Source organism: Oncorhynchus masou, chromosome 12 (genome assembly GCF_036934945.1).
Source record: "Oncorhynchus masou masou isolate Uvic2021 chromosome 12, UVic_Omas_1.1, whole genome shotgun sequence".
NCBI lineage: Eukaryota > Metazoa > Chordata > Actinopteri > Salmoniformes > Salmonidae > Oncorhynchus > Oncorhynchus masou.
The window spans coordinates 59,082,195-59,104,764 of NC_088223.1; the positions used below are offsets into that span (position 1 = coordinate 59,082,195).

Genomic DNA, 22,570 nt, shown 5'->3' on the forward strand with positions numbered 1-22,570 from the left:
GATACCTGTGTTGTGTATACACCAAAACATTCCAATACATATGCTGATGTGCTATCATGTGTGCAATGATGTCAGAAGGGGAAAAAACTTTTTTGTTTGCAGTAACTTCTTTGTTGTAATATTGCAAACAGCCGTGGCAGTTTCACCATTAAGAATTCCAGCTTTAATGCATCTCCGACAGTCCCACTCTGGTCCCAAGTCAGATTAGGTCCAAGGCCCAACTATTTTTTTCCGCCACCTCAGGTGGAAACACAAAAGTTTAGATCTGTAGGCCAAGCCACTGTATAAAACCCTGTGGTGGAAATAAGCCATAACTGTCCTTCAGATCTTTAGATCGTCTAGTCTGGTCTTATTATTGCTGTGCTTGCTGGATCGACTCGGACGCCGTTGGTTCTCTGCAGGCGACCCTGGAGCAGAACTGGAACCTTTATTTTCTGTGGTGTCACCCCCTTCTGGTTTACTGTTCCTCTCTACGGCCAGGTTATCTCTGTTCTGCTTGTAAGCCACTTTGCTGCTGTAGGGGTGGTAGGCAGTGTCAGGCTCAGTCAAGATGTACTCGTCTGCATGGTATGGCTCAGGGGCTGGTTGGTGCCTGGGGAAGTAGTTATAGTTCGGGACAAAGGGCACTACTGCCTCAAATGTGGCCTGGGCACGTCTATACCGGAGGCCCTGGCGGCACTTGGTGAACCCCAGGTGATACATCTCGACGAGGTTCAGTAGCAGCGAGATGAACGCCACTGCCAGCATGAAGAGAATGAAGATTGTCTTTTCTGTGGGCCTGGAGATGTAGCAGTTCACCACGTTGGGGCAGGGTGAGCGGTTACAGGTGTACAGTGGCTTCAGCTCAAACCCATACAGCAGGTACTGAGCTACGATAAATCCCACCTCAAACAGGGTCTTGAAGATGATGTTGAAGACATAGGTGCGCAGCAGGACCCCTCGCAGGCGGATGCGGCCCTGATCGTCCCGGACTGGTGGCTTCTTGGGCTTGGTGTCGGGCAGCAGCTGCTGCTTGTCATTGTGGATGGCAGCCAAGTCTTTCTCCTTCTGCTTCTGTTTCTCCTCCATGCGCACCAGGTGCAGGATGTGGCCCAGGTAGATCAGAGTGGGCGTGGACACGAAGATGATCTGCAACACCCAGAAGCGGATGTGAGAGATGGGGAAAGTCTTATCATAGCAGACATTCTGACAACCAGGCTGCTTGGTGTCACAGGTGAAGCCAGACTGCTCGTCACCCCACACCTTCTCAGCTGCAGCTCCCAACACCAGGATCCTGAAGATGAAGAGCACGGTCAGCCAGACCTTGCCCACTACGGTGGAGTGCTCCTGGGCACTCTCCAACAGCTTGCCCAACAAGTTCCAGTCCCCCATAGTGGCTCACTCATAGGCTCAGTCCTACAGAGAGACCCAAAACAGGAACCTGCAATCAGAATAAAAACATACAAACTAATGCACTGCATAAGAGACAAACATCACAATTGCATTGAAAACTGTTGCATAATAACTTGGAGAGCTTGAGAAAAATGCCTCGCCATTACTTTATCATTACACCTAGGGTGGCATAATAAATATCTATGTGATGCATTTTCATTTGAATGTATTTGGTTGTAAACTCATGCATTTGAAAATAGAGCCAAATATTTTTACTGTGGCTATTCAGACCTTTCCAACTCAATCATTTGTTTCTAGTTTTTGGCTGAGGTGCAGTTTTTTATATTTGTTTCAGAGGGTTTCCTGTAAATTAACCGGATTCACTATCATATATGAGGTTCTGCTTCAAGTTTATGTGGTTCTGTTTCTTCTAGCATGAAAACATTTGTCAATACCTTAATTTGGTCTATGCACCATGCAGAGACCAACTAATAAGTGAGATTGGTGCTTCCTGGTAATAATTTGCCATAATTTATCTGAAGAGAAAGTAATGTCCAGATTTGACTCACCAACCTATGGCCTTGTCATTTCCACACAATTTATTTTTCACAAGCTGGAGCCCTAATCCTCAACATTTCCCCAAAATGTGAGAAGTTCTGAAAAACATGAAAAATAGTGTAATGTTGGTAATGTTTCTGGGTTATTGCCACATGCTTGTGAAATGTAGAAAAGCTCTGGGTGGTGTGTATGCATATTTTGGGGTTTTCCCTTCATTATCTTAAGAAAAATACATTTCCTCAAAGTTCCTCTGTTTTTATTAGCATGTTTGATTTAATGAACACACCCCAGGCAACAACAGGATATCCACCCTTAAAGTAACACCTGTTTCCTTGAGGAGAAACCTCCCATCAAGTAGACCACTATCCAAGGTTGCAAAATTCTGGTAACTTTCCCCAAATTCCCAGGTTTTCAGAAATCCATCAGAATAGAAATTATTCTCCATAGGTTGAAGGCGATCATTCAGAATATCTGTGTATTTATTGGTGTTTACCTTGCCCTCTAAGGGGTTGAGCAGACCTAAACCATGCCAGGAAAAAAACCACACCATAACAGAGCTACCAGAACCCTCATTTACTCGTGTTTCCTTCATTTTGGCAATTACCTGTATATTCATCACACTCGTTGAACTTAATTGTAGGCTACTTTATATGTTGTATGTGTAATAGCATATCAGGAATAGATCATTGAAATAGGTTGTCTCCCATTTAAAAGGTTATAGAGCAGCATATGTATCTCATACTGATCCTGTTAATAGTCCCGAAAGTGAATAGTCCCCTGCCTGTCATTTTAGTAATACAGGTATCATGTATGAATGTCTATTGCATGAAGACTAAGTACTGACTGTACTCACTACCCAGAGAGTATGCCCTGGAGCAGGTGGTGGCCTGGCCACTGTAGCTAACTGCCACGCAGTGTACACTGAAGATCAGATGGAGGAGCTCCAAGACACATACTGACACACATATGGCAGGTTGCAACTCTCCTCTCCCTAGATATAGATTAATGGTACATTCCCAGGGGTTGAGTGGATACTTTAGTAAACACACCTAGTCACTGATGCAAGTTAAACTTGCCTCTGGAAGTTGCGGTCAGGTTCCCAGATGAGTTTCCCCACAGGGATTTTAAAATGATTTAAAAAACGAGGCTGTTGTTACCTAATAGCCTTTCATGACAGTGTACATGTGGATGGCCAATAACTTTTCTCAATCTAAGACTTGTCTGTTAACATTCATCATAGTCCATGATCTAATCATCTCTGACTTCATCTGTTAAATTCTGCTCTTATTACACAATAAATAATATTTTATAACAACACTGGCCTGGTTAGTAGACTGGACTGCAACTACATTGAAATGGCTGTCTTCCCTCATTACAGTTTGAAGTTGAACCATTTCAGAAATTCAGAGACTAATATTGACCAACCTGCTTTTGGAGTTGTAATAGACACTTTATTATGATACAGTGAAATGACACAATTACTGGCCTCTTGCAGTATGACTGCAGGGACCACTAATAAACATGATTTTACAATGTATGTTTCTTCAGTTGAAACTTTTATAGACACAGTGTGTCAAGACCCACCTTCCCATGATGCTTATCTCCAGTGAAATTGCAGATCCAGTGGTGGCGTCTCCATGTCCTTGGATAGTGATGACACTAGACTTCTAATGTTAAGCTATCTTTTCTACAAATGGTTTCGGCAAGTTTTTAGCTCTTGTTGAATCTGCTTACTTATGCCCCATAAATGTGTCCTGTAAAAGTAACCACCAATAGGACCTCTGTAAGAACCCTTTTTCACTGTCAGTTAGCTAGGATGAGAGCACTCACTCCCTGTAGAGAATTATAAAGCCCATTGCTAAAGTGGTGTTTCTTTACGACTGAGTGGCGTGTAAGTAGTCCAATGGGGGTGGGCTTAAGTCTTGCGTGGTATGGCTCTAAATATAATTCACTGTGAAGGGAGTGACTTTGCTATCACTAAAGGGGGATGTGTGTGTGTGGGGGGGTGGTGGTGGTGGGGGGGTGGAGTTGAAAGGTGAAGTGTTCCAAGTCCTGCGGCTGTGTGGGGGTGGGAGAGCATCAGAAAATGGAAAGAGGTGGACCCTCCCTTCTTTGTTATGGTTGGGATTGACTGGCACGTACTGTGTCATTGTTGACAGGCTGACAGGAATCTCACAGTCTGTGGTGGGTGTAAATTCAGCAGAGGACATCCTTCCAAACAGAAGCAGTTATATTTACTTTCGATAAAAGAGACAAAACCATGTTTGGTTAAACTGACCTCGGTTCATTGTAGTGATGAAATCATACCCCTTTAAGGATCAAATTGTAAAGTCAGATAAGTCAACAGAGAACACATAGCACATATGGTACATTGCAAATCTGCACTTTGAAAGGCACAGTATGAATGCTAACCATATGAAGAGTTTATTTCCAAAACGTTATATCCACAGTTCTTTCACATTTGTGTTTTTTTCATCAGAAATGATTGCTTATGGGTACGTTCGTGTGTGTAAAACATTACTGTTCTCCCATTTTTAATCAATAGGTTTTCCTTTTTTTTTTTGCATTTACTATAAATCACATTGGATAAGAGCATCTGCTAAATTACTAAAATGTCAAATATAAACGTTTTACAAACAGATCAAATAATAATTACATTGAAGTCACAAAATATAGGTATTTGTTACATTTGACTGTGTAAAACCTAGCAGTACTTATTTCTCTGAGAGTGAGGCGGATGTATAGTATTTTGCGAAAAACATGACTATTTATCTTTTTGAAATGAAACCATCAAGTGATAGATTTTACACAAATACATGTCTGTTATTGAACCCCATGCCTTGATTAGACAGTGAAAAAACACATTTCTTTCAGAATTTCTTTAGACAATTAAAGCTAATTTGACAACATTTCTGAAAGTGGATATATACCATTTTGGAATGAAGCTCTTCATATGACCAACATTTGCTGTATTTATCCAGCTTGTTAAAAGCAAAGTGTCTGATAGCAATAACTCCAGATAACATCTACATTTAGTGGCGCTATACATAGCGAACAGTGAAAATCATTGTGATTAAATGTCTTCCTTCTGTCAGACCTCCCACCTCATAGACTTTATATATGGTCTCTATTTACGTGCTCTAGAAAAAGAGAAATGCCCTCACACTTGCCCCTGCTAGGTCCAGCTGTCCCAACGGTGAATATTTCTTAGGCTCAGAGGCTGACCTCTCACAAGGCTATGCTATTGATAACCTGGGACCATGCACTCTACCCAGCCTGTCTGGAGTCTTTAATCACTGAGGCTGCCTCAGACATTTCCTCACAGGCGGTCTGACAGCTCACGAGAACTACAGCCTACCTCTGTCTTTTAGAAATCTTCCCGAGACTTCATTATTTGATGGTGTTTAAAAAATAAATCTATGAATTAAACTTTTTCCCCCTTCAATTCTTACTCAATGGCACTGTCAATTGATGACCATAACATTAGAGAATCTATAAACCATTAGTACCTAATGTTTTGGCTTGGTTGTATATGTTAATGCTGCTCTCCTGTGGCTTTCTGAAGTATTACATAAAGGTAACATCACCTTGTAACGCAAGACCACATACAAAATAAAGGAAACACTTGAGTAAATGTGGGATACAAAGTATATTGAAAGCAGGTGCTTCCACACATCTGGTTCCTGAGTTTATTTACGCAATTAACATCCCATCATGCTCAAGGTCATGTAAAAAAATGCCTAGTTTCCCATTGTTTTGACTACCAATCCTAGAAGAAGAGATCTCTGTGACTGAAAGAGAGGTCTCAAAGGAGCATAGGGGATTTAAAGGGTGTGTTTGTGTGTGTGTCTCACCAGATCTCAACCCTATTGAACACTTATGGAATATTCTGGAGCGGTGCCTGAGATGACGTTTTCCACCACCATCAACTAAACACCAAATGATGGAATTTCTTGTGAAAGAATGGTGTTGCATCCCTCCAATAGAGTTCCAGACACTTGTAGAATCTATGCCAACTTTACCAAGGCACATTGAAGCTGTTCTGGTGGATCGTGGTGGCCCAACACCCTATTAAGACAATTTATGTTGGTGTTTCCTTTATTTTGGCAGTTATCTGTACATAAAGCATTCAGAATACACTCACAAGCATATACGCATATAGTTGTGTTCACTACCAGCTCATTATAATATTTCCATGTGGCTATTGTACATAATTAAACTCAAGTGTTTTATTAGGAATTTCTAATTTTATTAGGTACAACAATAAAAACCAGTGTAAGACATTCAATATAAGAAGGCATGGTATACAACAAAACAGGGACTAAAATGCTATATATATTATGAAGTAAAAACTTTACAGTACCACAAATTCTAAACATCTATTATCCTTATACAGCAATCCTGTATATACTGGTAAGAAAAACAATGAGATAGACATTTAAACATGTTCTCTGATCATTCGGTTCTACCATCGTAACTTAAACTTTGACATTCTATATTACTCTATACACTTGCATAATCAGTCTCATTCATAGAATTCAAAGCACCATTCAGATGTCTTGAAGCACCCACTTGATATTTCACTATGAAAGTGAGGTAGTTATTAGTGGTGCTTAGGAATGGCCTCATAGTTATTAGTAATACTCCACTACAACCACCAGATGTTGGTTAAATTATCCACTTGGACAGTTTTCTTGGGTTAATATTTACAATGGACAATTGAACCCATACCCAGGCTTTGTCCTAAGCATGCCGCATTAAACAGGCTGTCAGGAATTAAATCATGATATAGAATAGATGATGAGATGGTTTAGTTGCTTGAATCTTGCAGAGCATACCGAAGACGGTATATTGAATTCAGCTGAATTTGAGGCATTGCAAGTTAAGGGCACGTTAATAAATCAGTTTACCGTACTTTTACCGTACAGTCTCCTCTTCTGTTGAGCTTGTGTCTTTATCCAAATTGATATTGTCCTTTTAAACACATCCATTTGAAGTGTCATTTCAACAAGTATAGAAAAAGTGTCGACACCTCATCATGGTGAAGTAAGCAGATTAATGAGTGTTGTTAAGGCCCTTACCTTGAGCTTTGAGCATGTTATGTAACCAATTAGAGTTATACTGCCATGGTCCGTTTAGTTTGTTCTAGTAAGAGCAGAGCTTTTGGGTGATCCATGCCCCCATGGTTGAGTCTCCAGCATTGCTTAAGTGCCTACCGCAAGCCTTCCCTGCCAGGAAGACGACCTCTGCGATGTTGAGCAGGATACAGATCCCTGACACAGCCAGCATGAACACAGTGAAGACAGTCTTCTCTGTGGGCCTGGACACAAAGCAGTCCACCGTGTTGGGGCAGGGGTATGAGTCACACTTGACTAGCCGGATCATCTTGTAGCCGGGGTAGATCATGTAGAAGAGATACATGAAGGTCACTTCGAAGATGATGCGGAAGAACAGGCTGATGATATATGTCCACCAGAGGGCACCTGTGATCTTCATCTTCTGGGTCTTGATCTGCTCCAGGTCCTTGGGGCTGGCCCGGCCAGACAGTTTATAGAGTTTCTTGTCGATGTGTCGGCGATGGGCAACATGCATGGCCACCAGCAGGGCCGGGGTGGACACCAAGATGAGCTGCAGGGCCCACAGACGGATGTGTGAGATGGGGAAAAAGTGGTCATAACAGACGCTGTTGCAGCCGGGCTGCTGGGTATTACAAGTAAAGCCAGACTTCTCGTCGCCCCACACACTCTCTGCTGCAACCACCAGGACCAGGATGCGGAAGATGAAGAGGACAGAGAGCCAGATGCGACCGATGCCCGTGGAGTGTCTGTTTACACCGCTGATGACGGCATAAAAGGACGCCCAGTTCATTTTCGATTCCAGGTCTGAAAAACAAGGATAGAATTACAATGATTTCATTGTAGAAGCTAATAGGTCAACAACGTTGATCATTTGTTGATAATTTTGCATAAAAAAATGTGCCTTACATACGTTAATTATTTCCACAAGATTTCTTTATACAAATACTAATTGCACGGATTGTTACTAAAAACACAGATCTCACATAACCCGATTCACCAGTCAACAACACTGTCCGACCAGCACTGGTCAGCGACTGAGATATTGGGAAATCTCAATAAAGCCATCCATTCTTTAAAAGCAGAATCCCCCAAGACTAATTCCATATTCTTCAAATCCAACAGCAACTGAGCTCTCTCCAGCTGGCTATATTTCAAATCTATTTAATTCCATTCCAGTCATTCCTGCCATGCCAGAAGAAGAGACTTGGAGAGATGGAGAGGTTACCAAGCTCAACAGGAGGTGTAAGAGGCATAGGCGGCACCCAGGGTGGAGGACAACGTTGACCCGCCGGTGTAGCATGGACATTGATGTGCGTCCAGTGGAAAACCAAGCCTCTCTACCAGCCCTGACGTTGGTGTGCGGCTTAAGAGCGCAAGTCTTTGGTCTTGCACAAGACATCATGTGACCTTTTTTCTCAAAGTCACTGGCAAGGGTGTAACTGCCCCCATGTGACCATTGTGCCATGTTGACACTGGCACCAACCTGCATGGTATATCTGTTGCCTTCCCACAGCCAGACTGACCACAGACGGTGGTCGTAGTGAGGACTTTCATTAAATGTTCTATAATATTTGAAGTGCAATAACAAAAACCATGACATGACAATGCAAATTGTCCCTACAAATAAAAGGGTTCAGGTCTATTTCACTTTAACTCATTCAAATCAATATATAAATGAGAAAACATCAATATTTCAAATAATTCCCTATTGAAATATTGTACATCTTAGAGTATTAATTATGATTTCCAAAATAAAACCTTTACTTAAAGCTATTATTCAAGATGTGCATGTTTTTTATTCTTACAGTGTGCAGCCCTGATTTTCTCAGATACACTATATATATATGTGGACACCCCTTCAAATGAGTGGATTTGGCTATTTCACCCACACCCGTTGTTGACAGCTGTATAAAATTGAGCGCCCAGCCATGCAATCTACATAGATAAACATTGGCAGTAGAATGGCCTCACTGAAGAGCACAGTGACTTTCAACATGGCCCCGTCACAGGATGTCACCTCTCTAACACGTCAGTTTGTCAAATTCCTGTCCTGCTAGAGCTGCCCCGGTCAACTGTTGTTATTGTAAAGTGTAAAAGTCTAGGAGCAACAACGGCTCAGCTGTTAAGTGGTAAGACACACAAGCTCACAGAACGAAACCGCTGAGTGCTGAAGCATGTAACGCTTAAAAATGGTCTGTCCTTGAGTGCAACACTCATTTCCAAACTGCCTCTGGAAGCAATGTCAGCACAATAACTGTTCGTCAGGAGCTTCATGAAATGGGTTTCCATGGCCGAGCAGCCGCACACAAGCCTAAGATCACCATGTGCAATGCCAAGCATCGGCTGGAGTGGTGTAAAGCTCCCCACCATTGGACTTTGGAGCAGTGGAAATATGTTCTCTGGAGTGATGAATAACGCTTCACCATCTGGCAGTCCAACAGACTAATCTGGGTTTGGTGGATGCCAGAAGAATGCTACCTGCCCAAATGCATAGTGCCACTGTAAAGTTTGGTGGAGGAGGAATAATGGTATGGGGCTGTTTTTCGTGGTTCAGGCTAGGCCCCTTAGTTCCAGTGAAGAGAAATCTTAATGCTACAGCATACAATGACATTCTAGATTATTCTGTGCTTCTAACTTTGTGGCAATCGTTGGGATGAATTGGAATGCCGACTGCGAGCCAGGCCACATCGCCCAACATCAGTGCCCGACCTCACTAATGCTCTTGTGGCAAAATGGGAGCATGTTCCCACAGTAATGTTCCAACATCTAGTGGAAAGCCTTCCCAGAAGAGCGGAGGCTGTTATAGCAGCAAAGGGAGGGCCAACTCCATATTAGTGCCCATGATTTTGGAACGAGATGTTCAACAAGCAGGTGTCCACATACTTTTGGTCATGTAGTCTATTTTACAAGCAATCTATTGTGTGGCTGTTACTGGTTATGAAAAACGAAATAGAACCCAAATGGTGCTTTTAAATCATGTTAATACATCAAATACAGCTTTTTAAGGATAGTTATAGAATTTTAGAAACCTATTCACCAACATGTAAATCATGACAACAAAAGGGAAATAAAAACGTTTTTTTGTACACTTAATTTAGATTTCACAGTTGTAACAAATTATTAAATGCATAAAATTACCTTCAGTAGAAGTAGTGCACAAACACACCAAGATATAATTGAGTTGCCATTAGTAAAGAAATGTTTTTTTCCCATTAGTGACTATGTGAGACAAAACACCATGAGTTTGCATTGCTAATGATTTCTCTCACACTAGCCACTGCCCTGCACAGTCAGTCATATGCTCTTGTGTGAATAATTTACATACAATAGCTGCTTTTATTGGATCCAACAAGCCCCTTTAGAATTCGCCTACCCTCAGCAAAGGAAAGAATCTGTGTGGACACAAAGAAGCCTGTCCTATCTATTGTAAACTGTGCTGCAAGGGAAGTGGAGGCTCCTTTTGACGCAATACGGAGTAAAAAGTACAAAATCCAAACAAAGAAAGTCTAACCACATGCAGAGGGAGTAAATCTTACAGATAACGGTTGAGAAATAAATGCTTGCTGTGTGCGTCACAGTGTGTGTGATATTTCCAAAGACATTTCCTTCCATTTCCTTCCATAACCTTTCCTTGTATACCCACCTGCTGTCAAAAGGTTCAGAGGAATACTCTTAAATAGTCTTAAAGAAGCCTCAGACAGATCCACATCTAGAGGGAGCTAAGCCCACGGATGACACACTAGCCTTGTTTATGCCTGCCGCTGCAGAGTTGCAAAGAAAAAGCCATATCACAGACTGGCCAATAAAAAGAAAAGATTAAGATGGGAAAAAGAACACAGACACTGGATAGAGGAACTCTGCCAAGAAGGCCAATATCCCGGAGCCTCCTCTTCACTGTTGACATTGAGACAGCTGTTTAATGGGTACTATTTATGAAGCTGCCAGTTGAGGAATTGTGAGGAGTCTGTTTCTCAAACCAGACACTCTAATGTACTTGTCCTCTTACTCAGTTGTGCACCGGGGCCTCCCACTCTTCTTTCTATTCTGGTTAGAGCCAGTTTGCCCTGTTCTGTGAAGGGAGTACACAGCGTTGTATGAGATCTTCAGTTTCTTGGCAATTTCTTGCATGGAATAGCCTTCATTTCTCTGAACAATAATAGACTGACGAGTTTCAGAAGAAAGGTCTTTGTTTCTGTCCATTTTGAGCCTGTAATCTAACCCACAAATGCTGATACTCCAGATACTCAACTAGTCTAAAGAAGGCCAGTTTAATTGCTTCTTTAATCAGAACAACAGTTTTTAGCTGTGCTAACATAATTGCAAAAGGGTTTTCTAATGATCAATTAGCCTTTTAAAATGACAAACTAACACAACGTGCCATTGGAACACAGGTTTGGCTTGATTGCTGATAATGGGCCTCTTTACGCCTATGTAGATATTCCATAAAAAATCTGCCGTTTCCAGCTACAATAATCATTTACAACATTAACGATCTCTACAACGTATTTCTGATCAATTTTATGTTATTATAATGGACAATATTTTTTTTGCTTTTCTTTCAAAAACAAGGACATTTTTAAGTGACCCCAAACTATTGAACGGTAGTGTACATATTCATACATAGACATACATACACACACGTATAAATATATACATATACACATACATACATACATAAAAATACATACAGTGGGGAGAACAGGTATTTGATACACTTCCAATTTTGCAGGTTTTCCCTACTTACAAAGCATGTAAAGGTCTGTAATTTTTATCATATGTACACTTCAACTGTGAGAGACCGATTCTAAAACAAAAATCCAGAAAATCACATTGTATGATTTTTAAATAATTAATTTGCATTTTATTGCATGACATAAGTATTTGATCACCTACCAACCAATAAGAATTCCAGCTCTCACACACCTGTTAGTTTTTCTTTAAGAAGCCCTCTTGTTCTCCACTCATTACCTGTATTAACTGCACCTGTTTGAACTTGTTACCTGTATAAAAGACACCTGTCCACACAATCAAACAGACTCCAACCTCTCCACAATGGCCAAGACCAGAGAGCTGTGTAAGGACATCAGGTTTAAATTGTAGACCTGCACAAGGCTGGGATGGGCTACAGGACAATAGGCAAGCAGCTTGGTGAGAAGGCAACAACTGTTGGCGCAATTATTAGAAAATGGAAGTTCAAGATGATGGTCAATCATCCTCGGTCTGGGGCTCCATCTCACCTTGTGGGGCATCAATGATCATGAGGAAGGTGAGGGATCATCCCAGAACTACACGACAGGACCTGGTCAATGACCTGAAGAGGTGGGACCACAGTCTGAAAGCTGGGAGCTGGGACCACAGTCTGAAAGAAAACCATTAGTAACACACTACGCCGTCATGGATTAAAATCCTGCAGCGCACGCAAGGTCCCCCTGCTCAAGCCAGCGCATGTCCAGGCCTGTCTGAAGTTTGCCACTGACCATCTGGATGATCCAGAGGAGGAATGGGAGAAGGTCATATTTGACAGATATTATTTCAAAATAATATTTATTTATTTTAAGACACTTAAGTCTATGGTGCCACCTTTCAAATATGGATTTAAATGGTTTCACTGTCCAATCAATCAATCAAATGTATTGATTATAAAGCCTTTTACATCAGCAGTTGTGCTTATACAAAAACCCAGCCTAAAACCCCAAAGAGACAGCAATGCAGGTATAGAAGAACAGTGGAAAAACTATCTAGAAATGCAGGAACCTAGGAAGAAACCGAGAGGAGCCAGGCTCTGAGGGGTAGTCAGTCCTCTTCTGGCTGTGCCAGAGGGAGATTACAGGAGTACATGGCCATTAAGGTCAAATTGTTGTTCAAACTTTCATTAGATGACCAGCAGGGTCAAATAATAATCACAGAGGGTGCCACGGGTCAGCACCTCAGGAGTAAACATCAGTTGGCTTTTCATAGTTGAGCATTCAGAGGTAGAGACAGGTGGTGCAGGAGAGAGAGAGTGAGTCTACACTTGTTAGATATCCAGACATAATGTGTACCCGTCTACCTCCGAAGGTGGTCAGGAAGATCTGATCACAATCAGACCGTAATGCGTCTTTTAATAATCTGCACCTGTCTGGAAATGTGGGCACAATCAGAATGTGGACAAGTTCAGGACAAAGGATACATGTTAGAACAAGGTATAAATTGGGCTACTGACTGAGGTTAAATATCACTGTACATCAAGAGACATGAAGCTTTCACTTTAGCACAGCTGTCCAATGGGTAGCAAATAAAGGAAACTTTTAGCGAGCATGTCCAATATATTGATTTAATTGGCTTTGAAACGGAAATACATTTTGAGATCACAACTGATGCTTTCACCAAAAGACACATATCAAGTTACATGGGAGCAATATTAGTCATGTTCAATATATATGATTTTGATTCATGCACATTTTGTGCGTGTGAATATCAGTGTGCCAATAACAATTTGCTTGCAGCTTATCATATTTATTCTGGACTGTATCCATATTTTTTGACACAAGCAACTTCTTTAAGAAACAATGAGAAAAGTACAAAACACTCAAATAATTTGTTACAATGGGAACCATGCAGGTTTTGCACACAGAATTCCTGCTATTCTGAAAAAAATAGACCAACCACTACTCATTATCAACTCTGACAAAGGAATCCACCAAGTCTGTCAAAATCAGTGCCTGTTCAAACTGTACATGTGTAAGAGGTGGGAAAGAAATCAAATGAGTCAGCCATACATTTTGAGAAAAGAGAAAATTGGTTGTCACAAGGAAGTTATTTAACAACAAAAAACTATTCAGCAAAACAAGATGAAAAGGGAGTGGATCTCTGTAATTAAGTGCATCACACCTGTATTACAAACCCATTATTCAGTGTTACAATGGACATCAGAGGAAATAATATTGTACATACTCCATATGTATTCTGACAGTGAAGCAAATCATTTTAAACGTGGCTCTATACTCCAGTATTTTAGTTGAGAATGTTTCATATTAGGCGACAGTACAGAATGCCAGCAGCGAGGGTCTGTTGTACAATTAAAAAATGTATGTATCTAGTCCCCCATTTTAAAAAGTCATAACTATTTGGACAAATTCACTTATAGTGTATTAAAGTAGTCAAAAGTTGAGTATTTGGTCCCATATTCCTCACACACAATGGCTACATGAAGCTACTAAAAACTTGGGATGCATTTGCTGTTTTGCCCAATAGGAACAGAATGGTGAATTCAGGGACCGGGATCGAGTTGTGCCATTTTGGAGTCACTTTTATTGTAAGAATAGATCTTTCTGAATACTTCGACATTATGGATAATGATGAGTGAGGTTACAAAGATCATACACCCCCAAAATGCTAACCTCCCGTTACTGGTGAGAGGTTAGCATATTTTGTTGTAGCCTCTGATCAGCATCTCACTTATTATTCATGATTTTTCTTATTCATGGCATTATCAGGATTAATTTAGAAATGTTCAGAAACATTATCTGTAAACCTAGAAAGAAAATTAAACCAGTCACCATCCAGTTATTATTGGGCAAAACAAAAGCTGCACAACAACACTTTGACAAAAATGTACTTACTTTGTCTGCGATACGTGGTTGAATGCACTAAGTCGCGCCGGATAAGTGTGTCTGCTAAATGACTAAAATGTAAATGTAAAAATGGGTCCAAATACTCAACTTTTGAATAAACTAAGTGAATCTGTCAAAAATACTTAAGACTTCAAATTAATTTCTAAACGGTAAAACAGCTATTAAAACACCCTCAAAGCAAAAGGTGACATTCTGTACTGTCACCCGATCGGAATTTTTTTTCTTCTCAAAACCAAAATGCTCAGGAGACTGTATAAGGACACAAGCTACCTTTTCCATCACTAAACACATTGTGGATGACAATATACAATAGCAGTTTTTTGGAACTATAGATTGTTACCACCTCTGTAAAGTTCTTCACAAAAGTCTAAGTACTGTTGGATACTCTCAGGAAATATGAATCCGCTTGGGAACAGCTGTTAATCAATTGATCATCAAATTCAAATTCTAATCTTCTCAAACATAGCAATGCACCATCTCGACAGACGACGCCTTGTGGAAATACCTGGTTGTGTATTCATATGGAACCTGCAGATAATATTAATGGCTGCCAATAAATCATTTCTCTGATACGGCCACAATTAACGCCGTGATTTGCAGCATCAGAATAAAATGTGACCATAAACAGACAAACAGTTTCTGTCTGGGATTGTATAAAACTCCCTTTTCTTAAAGACCATGTTTCCATAGACACCAGCAACGTTTTTGTTTATTACAGAGGGACAGAGAGTAGATGAACACTGCAGACCAGGCACTGTTGCTTTGTTTGATTAGCCCATGTTTTTACGGTTCCCATAGCCTCTCCGATGCGTATCCTTCCAGTTGTCCCAGTCTCTAGCTTTCTGCAAGGCCTCCTCATCGTCGTTTTCAACCCGCTTCTCTTTCTCTTCTTGTTCTCGCTCTTCTGCATCGAAGTCCTCTGAAAGGGAGACAAATTGTATTTGGTGAATGAGACAGGGTGTATATAAAACATGGTTGATGAACATTTATTTGAGTTTTCCTGAAAACAATTGATGTACAGTTAACTGTAAATAGAACACTATTATGAACATCTCTTAACCCTACCAGCGCTGCGTGGGATCCCCTGGTCTGGCAAGGCATTTTTCTTCCTGTGCTGTTCATACCAGTCATCCACTGACATAGTAGGTAGGCCGGGGTAGCCTGCCCCAAATACTCTGAGATGAAAAATTACACATTAAAAGGGATATTTTGTTTTTTAGCATGTTAGACCTAATTTTCCAATTACTTTTCAAGTTGAAGCATCATCCAGACAATTGTTTTGGTTAAAGATCCTGAGATTTCTTTGGCTGGCTTAGTTGTGTGCATGAGCCATATAGTGGCAATGGTCAGACACACACACAGCAAAAAAAGAAAAGTCCCTTTTTCGGGACCCTGTCTTTCAAAGATAACTCATAAAAATCCAAATAACTTCACAGATCTTCATAGTAAAGGGTTTAAACACTGTTTCCCATGCTTGTTTAATAAACCATAAACAATGAAAGTGTGGAACGGTCGTTAAGACACTAACAGCTTACAGACGGTAGGCAATTAAGGTTAAAGTTATGAAAATATAGGACACTAAAGAGGCCTTTCTACTGACTCTGAAAAACACCAAAGGAAAGATGCCCAGGGTCCCTACTCATCTGCGTGAACGTGCCTTAGGCATGCTGCAAGGAGGCATGCAGATGTGGCCAGGGAAATAAATTACAATGTCCGTACTGTGAGACGCCTAAGACAGCGCTACAGGGAGACAGGACGGACAGCTGATTGTCCTCGTAGTGGCAGACCACATGTAACACCTGCACAGGATCCGTATATCCGAACATCACACCTATGGGACAAGTACAGGATGGCAACAACAACTGCTCGAGTTACACCAGGAACGCACAATCCCTCCCCATCAGTGCTCAAACTGTTCGCAATAGGCTGAGAGAGGCTGGACTGAGGGCTTGTAAGGCATGTTGTAAGGCAGGTCCTCACCAGACATCACAGGCAACAACGTCGCCTATGGGCACAATCCCACCGTCGCTGGATCAGACAGGACTGGCAAAAAGTGCTCTTCGCTGACGAGTCGTGGTTTTGTCTCACCGGGGTGATGGTCAGATTCGCATTTATCGTCAAGGGAATGAGCGTTACTCTGACGCCTAAACTCCGAAGCAAAAGATCGATTTGGAGGTGGAGGGTCTGTCGTGGTCTGGGGCGGTGCGTCACAGCATCATCGGACTGAGCTTGTTGTCATTGCAGGCAACTTCAACACTGTGCGTTACAAGGAAGACATCCTCCTCCTTCCTGCAAGCTCATCCTGACATGACCCTCCAGCATGAAAGTGCCACTAGCCATACTGCTTGTTCTGTGCGTGATTTCCAGCAAGACAGGAATGTCAGTGTTCTGCCATGGCCAGCGAAGAGCCCGGATCTCAATTCCATTGAACACGTCTGGGACCTGTTGGATCGGAGGGTGAGGGCTAGGGCCATTCCCCCCAGAAATGTCTGGGAACTTGCAGGTGCCCTGGAGGAAGAGTGGGGTAACGTCTTACAGCAATAACTGGCAAATCTGGCGCAGTCCATGAGGAGAAGATGCAGTACTTAATGCATCTGGTGGCCACACCAGATACTGACTGTTACTTTTGATTTTGACCCCCCCTTTGTTCAGGGACACATTATTCAATTTCTGTTAGTCACATGTCTGTGGAACCTGTTCAGTTTATATCTCAGTTGTTGAATCTTGTTATGTTCATACAAATATTTACACAAGTTAAGTTTGCTGAAAATAAATGCAGTTGACAGTGAGTTTATATACATATACACGTTCGAAAGTTTGGGGTCACTTAGAAATTATTGTTTTTGATAAAAAAGCAAATTTTTAGTCCATTAAAATAACATCAAATTGAGCCGAAATACAATGTAGACATTGTTAATGTTGTAAATTACTATTGTGGCTGGAAACGGATGATTTTGTTTGGAATATCTACATAGGCATACAGAGGACCATTGTCAGAAACCATCACTCCTGTGTTCCAATGGCACGTTGTGTAAGCAAATCCAAGTTTATCCTTTTAAAGGGATAATTAATCATTAGAAAACCCTTTTGCAATTATGTTAGCACAGCTGAAAACTGTCATGCTGATTAAAACTGCAATAAAACTGGCCTTCTTTAGACTAGTTGAGTATCTGGAGCATCAGTGTTTGTGGATTCGATTACAGGCTCAAAATGGCCAGAAATAAAGCACTTTCTTCTGAAACTCGTCAGTCGATTCTTGTTCTGAGAAATGATGGCTATTCCATGTGCGAAATTGCCAAGAAACTGAATATCTCATACACCGCTGTGTACTACTCCCTTCACAGAACAGCGCAAACTGGCCCTAACCTGAATAGAAAAAGTAGGAGACCCCGGTGCACAAGTGAGCAAGAGGACAAGTACATAAAAGTGTCTGGTTTGAGAAACAAACGCCTCACAAAGCCTTAACTGGCAGCTTCATGAAATAACCAGTCTGAGATATGGATTTTTGGTTACTACATGATTCCATATGTGTTATTTCATAGTTTTGATGTCTTCACTATTATTCTACAATGTTGAAAACAGTACAAATAAAGAAAAACCCTTGAATGAGTAGGTGCCCAAACTTTTGACTGGTATTGTATGCATGTATGTACACACATACAATGAGGTCTAAAGTGTTTAAAAAAACTAGATATCCCTTTAATTACACATGAATCAACTATTTACTTCATGTGATATTTTAAGCAAGTAGCTATGTACTGTTGACAAGGGAGTTTGGACAGAGTACTTATTTTGTGAGCAGTAAAACGGCAATTAGCAGAAGGAGAAAATAAATGATAAGTTTGAGCAGGTGCCTACCGGGCCTGAACAGCATCTCTGGTGAGAATGAAGGGTTTCATGGGAGGCCTTTTAGAGTGTAATGGCTCTGCTGAACTCTGCACATGGAAAAGATACAGCGCATAAGAAAACCATACTCTTTCAATGAGACATTGGTGAATGAATGGCATTAGTTACATCTTCAAGTCCAGGTACCTGTTTTAGAACATCCATCCTGGTCAAAATTTCCATTTCCTGGTCAATGCTCTCTATCTCCTCCAGGGATACAGCAATCCATTTCCTCACATTGAGGAGGTAAAAGTTTCGGACTATCTCGTCATCTGCCTGCCCACTGTCCACTGCTGCCTTGATCTCTGATAGCTTGGCCTCTGTGTCCTTCCTCTGTTTGTATCTGCAGAGTATAATAAATAAGTTAGAACAATTTGCGTGCAGATTAATTGCCATTATGAAATGAATAAGTCAGATATTTCATTTGTTAAATAGGTGGGGGACATAACATATTTTAAGAGGTGCGTGACAGGTACTAGACCTTCAAGCATAGGTCAGTTGGCCTAAATTTGACTTGTGCAGTGCTCAATCAAAACAATGATTGTTCTAATTGTTAAAATTGTAATTGAAATGTAGATGTTTAATATACCTTTCTATCTTTGCCGCTCTAACTGTTGCCATCGCAATTAAGTCTGGAGGTTTGGGGGGCCCATCTGCAGATTCTTCTTCTGGTATGTCAGCTGAGTTTTCAATGGTTTTGGGTAGTTCAAACTTTGATATGTTATACTCCTTACATCTTTTCAAGAAGTCCAAAAAGTAACATCTAGCTATCTGAACGTGGTCTAGTCGTTTTGCCAGGTTCACTTGCTTCATAGTTAGAGCCCCCAGGAAGGCAGGCAACATAAGATACTTCAGATCTGTGGTTGCTACCTCCTCCAAATCCTCATTTCGGCTGAAAAACAAACATAAACAAGATTAACCTTGATGATCATAACTATTCATTAGAACTAGCTTATGATGTGGAGAAACATTGCGAACTGTTGAGCCTTCAACTGACGTTCCACCTTAAAATTGGTTTCCAGAATGAGTACGGACACGTTCCTGATACACACATTTGAACGCACTGGACATGCAGCATCACCTTCATTGCATGGCCTTACCTTAGGTGAGCTTGCTACTGGAGCTAGGTTGTTAGCTTTACGACAGCCTAGTAAAGTAGCTAGCTAGCTAAACGGTCAAACAACTTTACGGTGTAATCTGTTTGTTATCTAGCTGTCTTCACAATTTGATACCTGTGAATCTGGCTAGTCGTCATTGCTAGAGAAGCAGTCTGTGTAGTTTGGTAGCTGCTAGGTAGCGCTAACGACGTTAGTAACGTCACCTGAACAAGTCGAGTTGGGCCACCATTCGCGTTGCCACTTCAAGTTGCGTTATCCCATGCTTGATTTTGACCTGGATATGGGTGGCTGCGATGGGATCATTTGTGGTGTCCACCTCCTCATATAGTTTCCATCCTCGATCTAATAAATCAGATAGTTTAAGCGGTTCTTCTGACTGCATTAATGACATGCTAGTGCTTTCTACGGCTGCCATTTTTTTTACAACGTTTTGGATGTAATGACCACTATCGGCTTCCGTATTTATTCTACGCTCACTTTATTTATGAGCGTATAGAAGTTTGCTGTGTTTTCAATGGCTGTTTTGACAAACGTCCTCCTGAGACCCAGCAATGCATGTGTGTCCTCTAATGGACATAATTCGTTTTTGGTCCGTATTTCTAAGGCCACACTTGCAGTGGCGATTTTAGCATGTAGCAAAGCCACTACATAAAACAACATTACACAATACATGAATTGCACTATAATTGTGACAACCGGTGCCCACATACTGTTAGGGCCTAAATGAATCTGTCTCAACAGCAGAGTTTTCTTTTCAGCACCATGGAGTGAATCCTAACCACCGCTACATTGGCTATAAACGGAGACTTAATTGTCTGGCAGCCAAAAAGTTCATTCAGCCTCATTTACTGCCTTTTTTAAAAACATAGCTGACTTGCTTGAACAAATGTTGTTCCTACTGACGATTGAGATGTACAAACTATGGCATAAAATAATGATAAACAGATAAGAGGCAATCCATAATTTTGATTAAAACATCAATGAGCGAGCTAAGACAGATGTAGTCAATAAAACTATTTCTTCAGCACTTTTTAAAATGTAAAATGACAGAATTAAGAACATGGCCCATTCTTACAGTATTCTCCCTGTACACCAAGTCAGAACCATAGAATAAATAAGAGTGGCATATAATTAGAGAATGAAAGCGCTTACAATATTTGATAATGACATTTCTCTAAAGCAGGCTATAGGCTACATGTGCACCACCAAGTCAGAACAGTAGGCTAAGTTATGAGGAGGAAAGGGACCAAATTATTTGGGTGAGGCACATGGGCTACTAACAGCTTACTACACAATATACACTTAGTATTACTTTCTTAGCTACAGTATACGTCTCACTAGCATAATACATAATTTATGCAGCAACATACAAGACATTTTTGGACTCTCCGTTGTGCTCTGCTCACTTGAACAGCAAGGTAGCTCAGTAGTCCTTCTCGTGGGCAAAATTTGTCATTAAATGTTGTCATCAAAGTCTGGCATTCTCTGGATTTATGGTGCTTTCAAGACAACTGGTAACTCAGAAAAAAAGAAGGGACCTTATATAGACAAGTGTGTGCTTTCCCAAATCATGGTCAATCAATGTAATTTACCACAGGTGGAATCTAATCAAGTTGTAGAAACATTTCAAAGATGAACAATGGAAACAGGATGCCCCTGAGCACAATTTCGAGGCTCATAGCAAAGGGTCTGAATACTTATGTAAATAAGGTATTTCTGTTTTGTATATATATATTTGCAAAATTTTCAGAAAAACTGTTTTTGCTTTGACATGATGCGTTATGGTGTGTAGATTTACGAGGAAAAACATTTATTTAATACATTTTAGAATAAGGCTGTAATGTAACAAAATGTGGAAAAAATCAAGTGGTCTGAAAACTTTCCGAATGCACTATGCTGTATAAAAATTATGAAACCGTGAATGAATGTATCGATCATGCATTCAAAGTTGATTTAACTTACAATACATTGAACACACATCCTGACTGGATATAATAATAAGCACCAGACCTATAAGTACCACAAGATGCTTAGACATAATCCACTTCAAAAACAGTCTGCCTTTTCAAACTCTGTACCTATCTGCCTATTGTCAGGCAATTTTGACTTACTTGGGGAATACGGCCTAATAATAGATAGACTACATTTAAGTGTTGGCTATTGTTAGGGGCCAGATGGATTACCAGGATGTGTACTCAGAGCGTGCGCAGACCATCTGGCAAGTGTCTTCACTGACATTTTCAACCTCTCCCTGACCGAGTCTGTAATACCTACATGTTTCAAGCAGACCACCATAGTCCCTGTGCCCAAGAAAGCAGGTAACCTGCCTAAATGACTACCACCCCGTAGCACTCACATCTGTAGCCATGAAGTGCTTTGAAAGGCTGGTCATGGCTCACATCAACACCATCATCCTGGAAACCCTAGACCTACTCCAAATCACATACCGCCCCAACAGATCCACAGATGACGTGATCTCAATCGTACTCCACACTGTCCTTTCCCACTTGGACAAAAGGAACACCTATGTGAGAATGTTGTTCATTGAATACAGCTCAGCGTTCAACACCATAGCGCCCACAAAGCTCATCACTAAGCTGAGGACCCTGGGACTAAACACCTCCCTCTGCAACTGGATCCTGGACATCCAGGTGGTAAGGGTAGGCAACAACACATCTTCCTTGCTGATCCTCAACATGGAGGCCCCTCAGAGGTGCATGCTAAGTCCCATCCTGTACTCCCTGTTCACCCAAGACTGCATTGCCAAACATGACTCCAACACCATCATTAAGTTTTCTGATGACACAACTGTGGTAGGCCTGATCACAGACAATGAAGAGACACATCACCAACAAACTATCATGGTCCAAACACACCAAGACAGTCGCGAAGAGGGCACGACAACACCTTTTCCCCCTCAGGAGACTGAAAAGATTTGTCATGGGTC

General features: G+C 41.1%; 3 protein-coding genes across 6 annotated transcripts; all 3 read right to left on the reverse strand.

Moving 5' to 3' along the window:
* Positions 1 to 62: 62 nt before the first annotated feature.
* On the reverse strand, positions 63 to 3,774 carry gja2 (gap junction protein, alpha 2). The gene is made up of 2 exons (XM_064981410.1): positions 3,514 to 3,774; positions 63 to 1,420 (listed from the first exon to the last, which is right to left on the reverse strand). Exon 2 carries the CDS (start codon positions 1,369 to 1,371, stop codon positions 322 to 324), a length of 1,050 nt encoding a protein of 349 aa, XP_064837482.1. The 5' UTR covers positions 1,372 to 1,420; positions 3,514 to 3,774; the 3' UTR covers positions 63 to 321.
* Positions 3,775 to 6,156: 2,382 nt separating this feature from the next.
* Positions 6,157 to 10,250, reverse strand: LOC135550512 (gap junction beta-1 protein-like). Of its 4 annotated transcripts, none has more exons than XM_064981415.1 (2): positions 10,146 to 10,250; positions 6,157 to 7,811 (listed from the first exon to the last, which is right to left on the reverse strand). In XM_064981415.1, the coding sequence occupies exon 2, from the start codon at positions 7,795 to 7,797 to the stop codon at positions 7,075 to 7,077; it is 723 nt and encodes a 240-aa protein (XP_064837487.1). In that variant the 5' UTR covers positions 7,798 to 7,811; positions 10,146 to 10,250; the 3' UTR covers positions 6,157 to 7,074. The 4 variants fall into 4 exon arrangements, with proteins under 4 accessions (XP_064837487.1, XP_064837484.1, XP_064837486.1 ...); XM_064981412.1 differs by lacking the exon at positions 10,146 to 10,250 and adding an exon at positions 8,233 to 8,370; XM_064981414.1 differs by lacking the exon at positions 10,146 to 10,250 and adding an exon at positions 7,918 to 8,344.
* A 3,056-nt stretch (positions 10,251 to 13,306) lies between these two features.
* LOC135550514 (immunoglobulin-binding protein 1-like) lies at positions 13,307 to 20,062 on the reverse strand. The gene is made up of 6 exons (XM_064981416.1): positions 19,827 to 20,062; positions 19,095 to 19,397; positions 18,653 to 18,848; positions 18,479 to 18,555; positions 15,686 to 15,795; positions 13,307 to 15,539 (listed from the first exon to the last, which is right to left on the reverse strand). The coding sequence occupies exons 1-6, from the start codon at positions 20,036 to 20,038 to the stop codon at positions 15,391 to 15,393; spliced, it is 1,047 nt and encodes a 348-aa protein (XP_064837488.1). The 5' UTR covers positions 20,039 to 20,062; the 3' UTR covers positions 13,307 to 15,390.
* Positions 20,063 to 22,570: the final 2,508 nt, after the last annotated feature.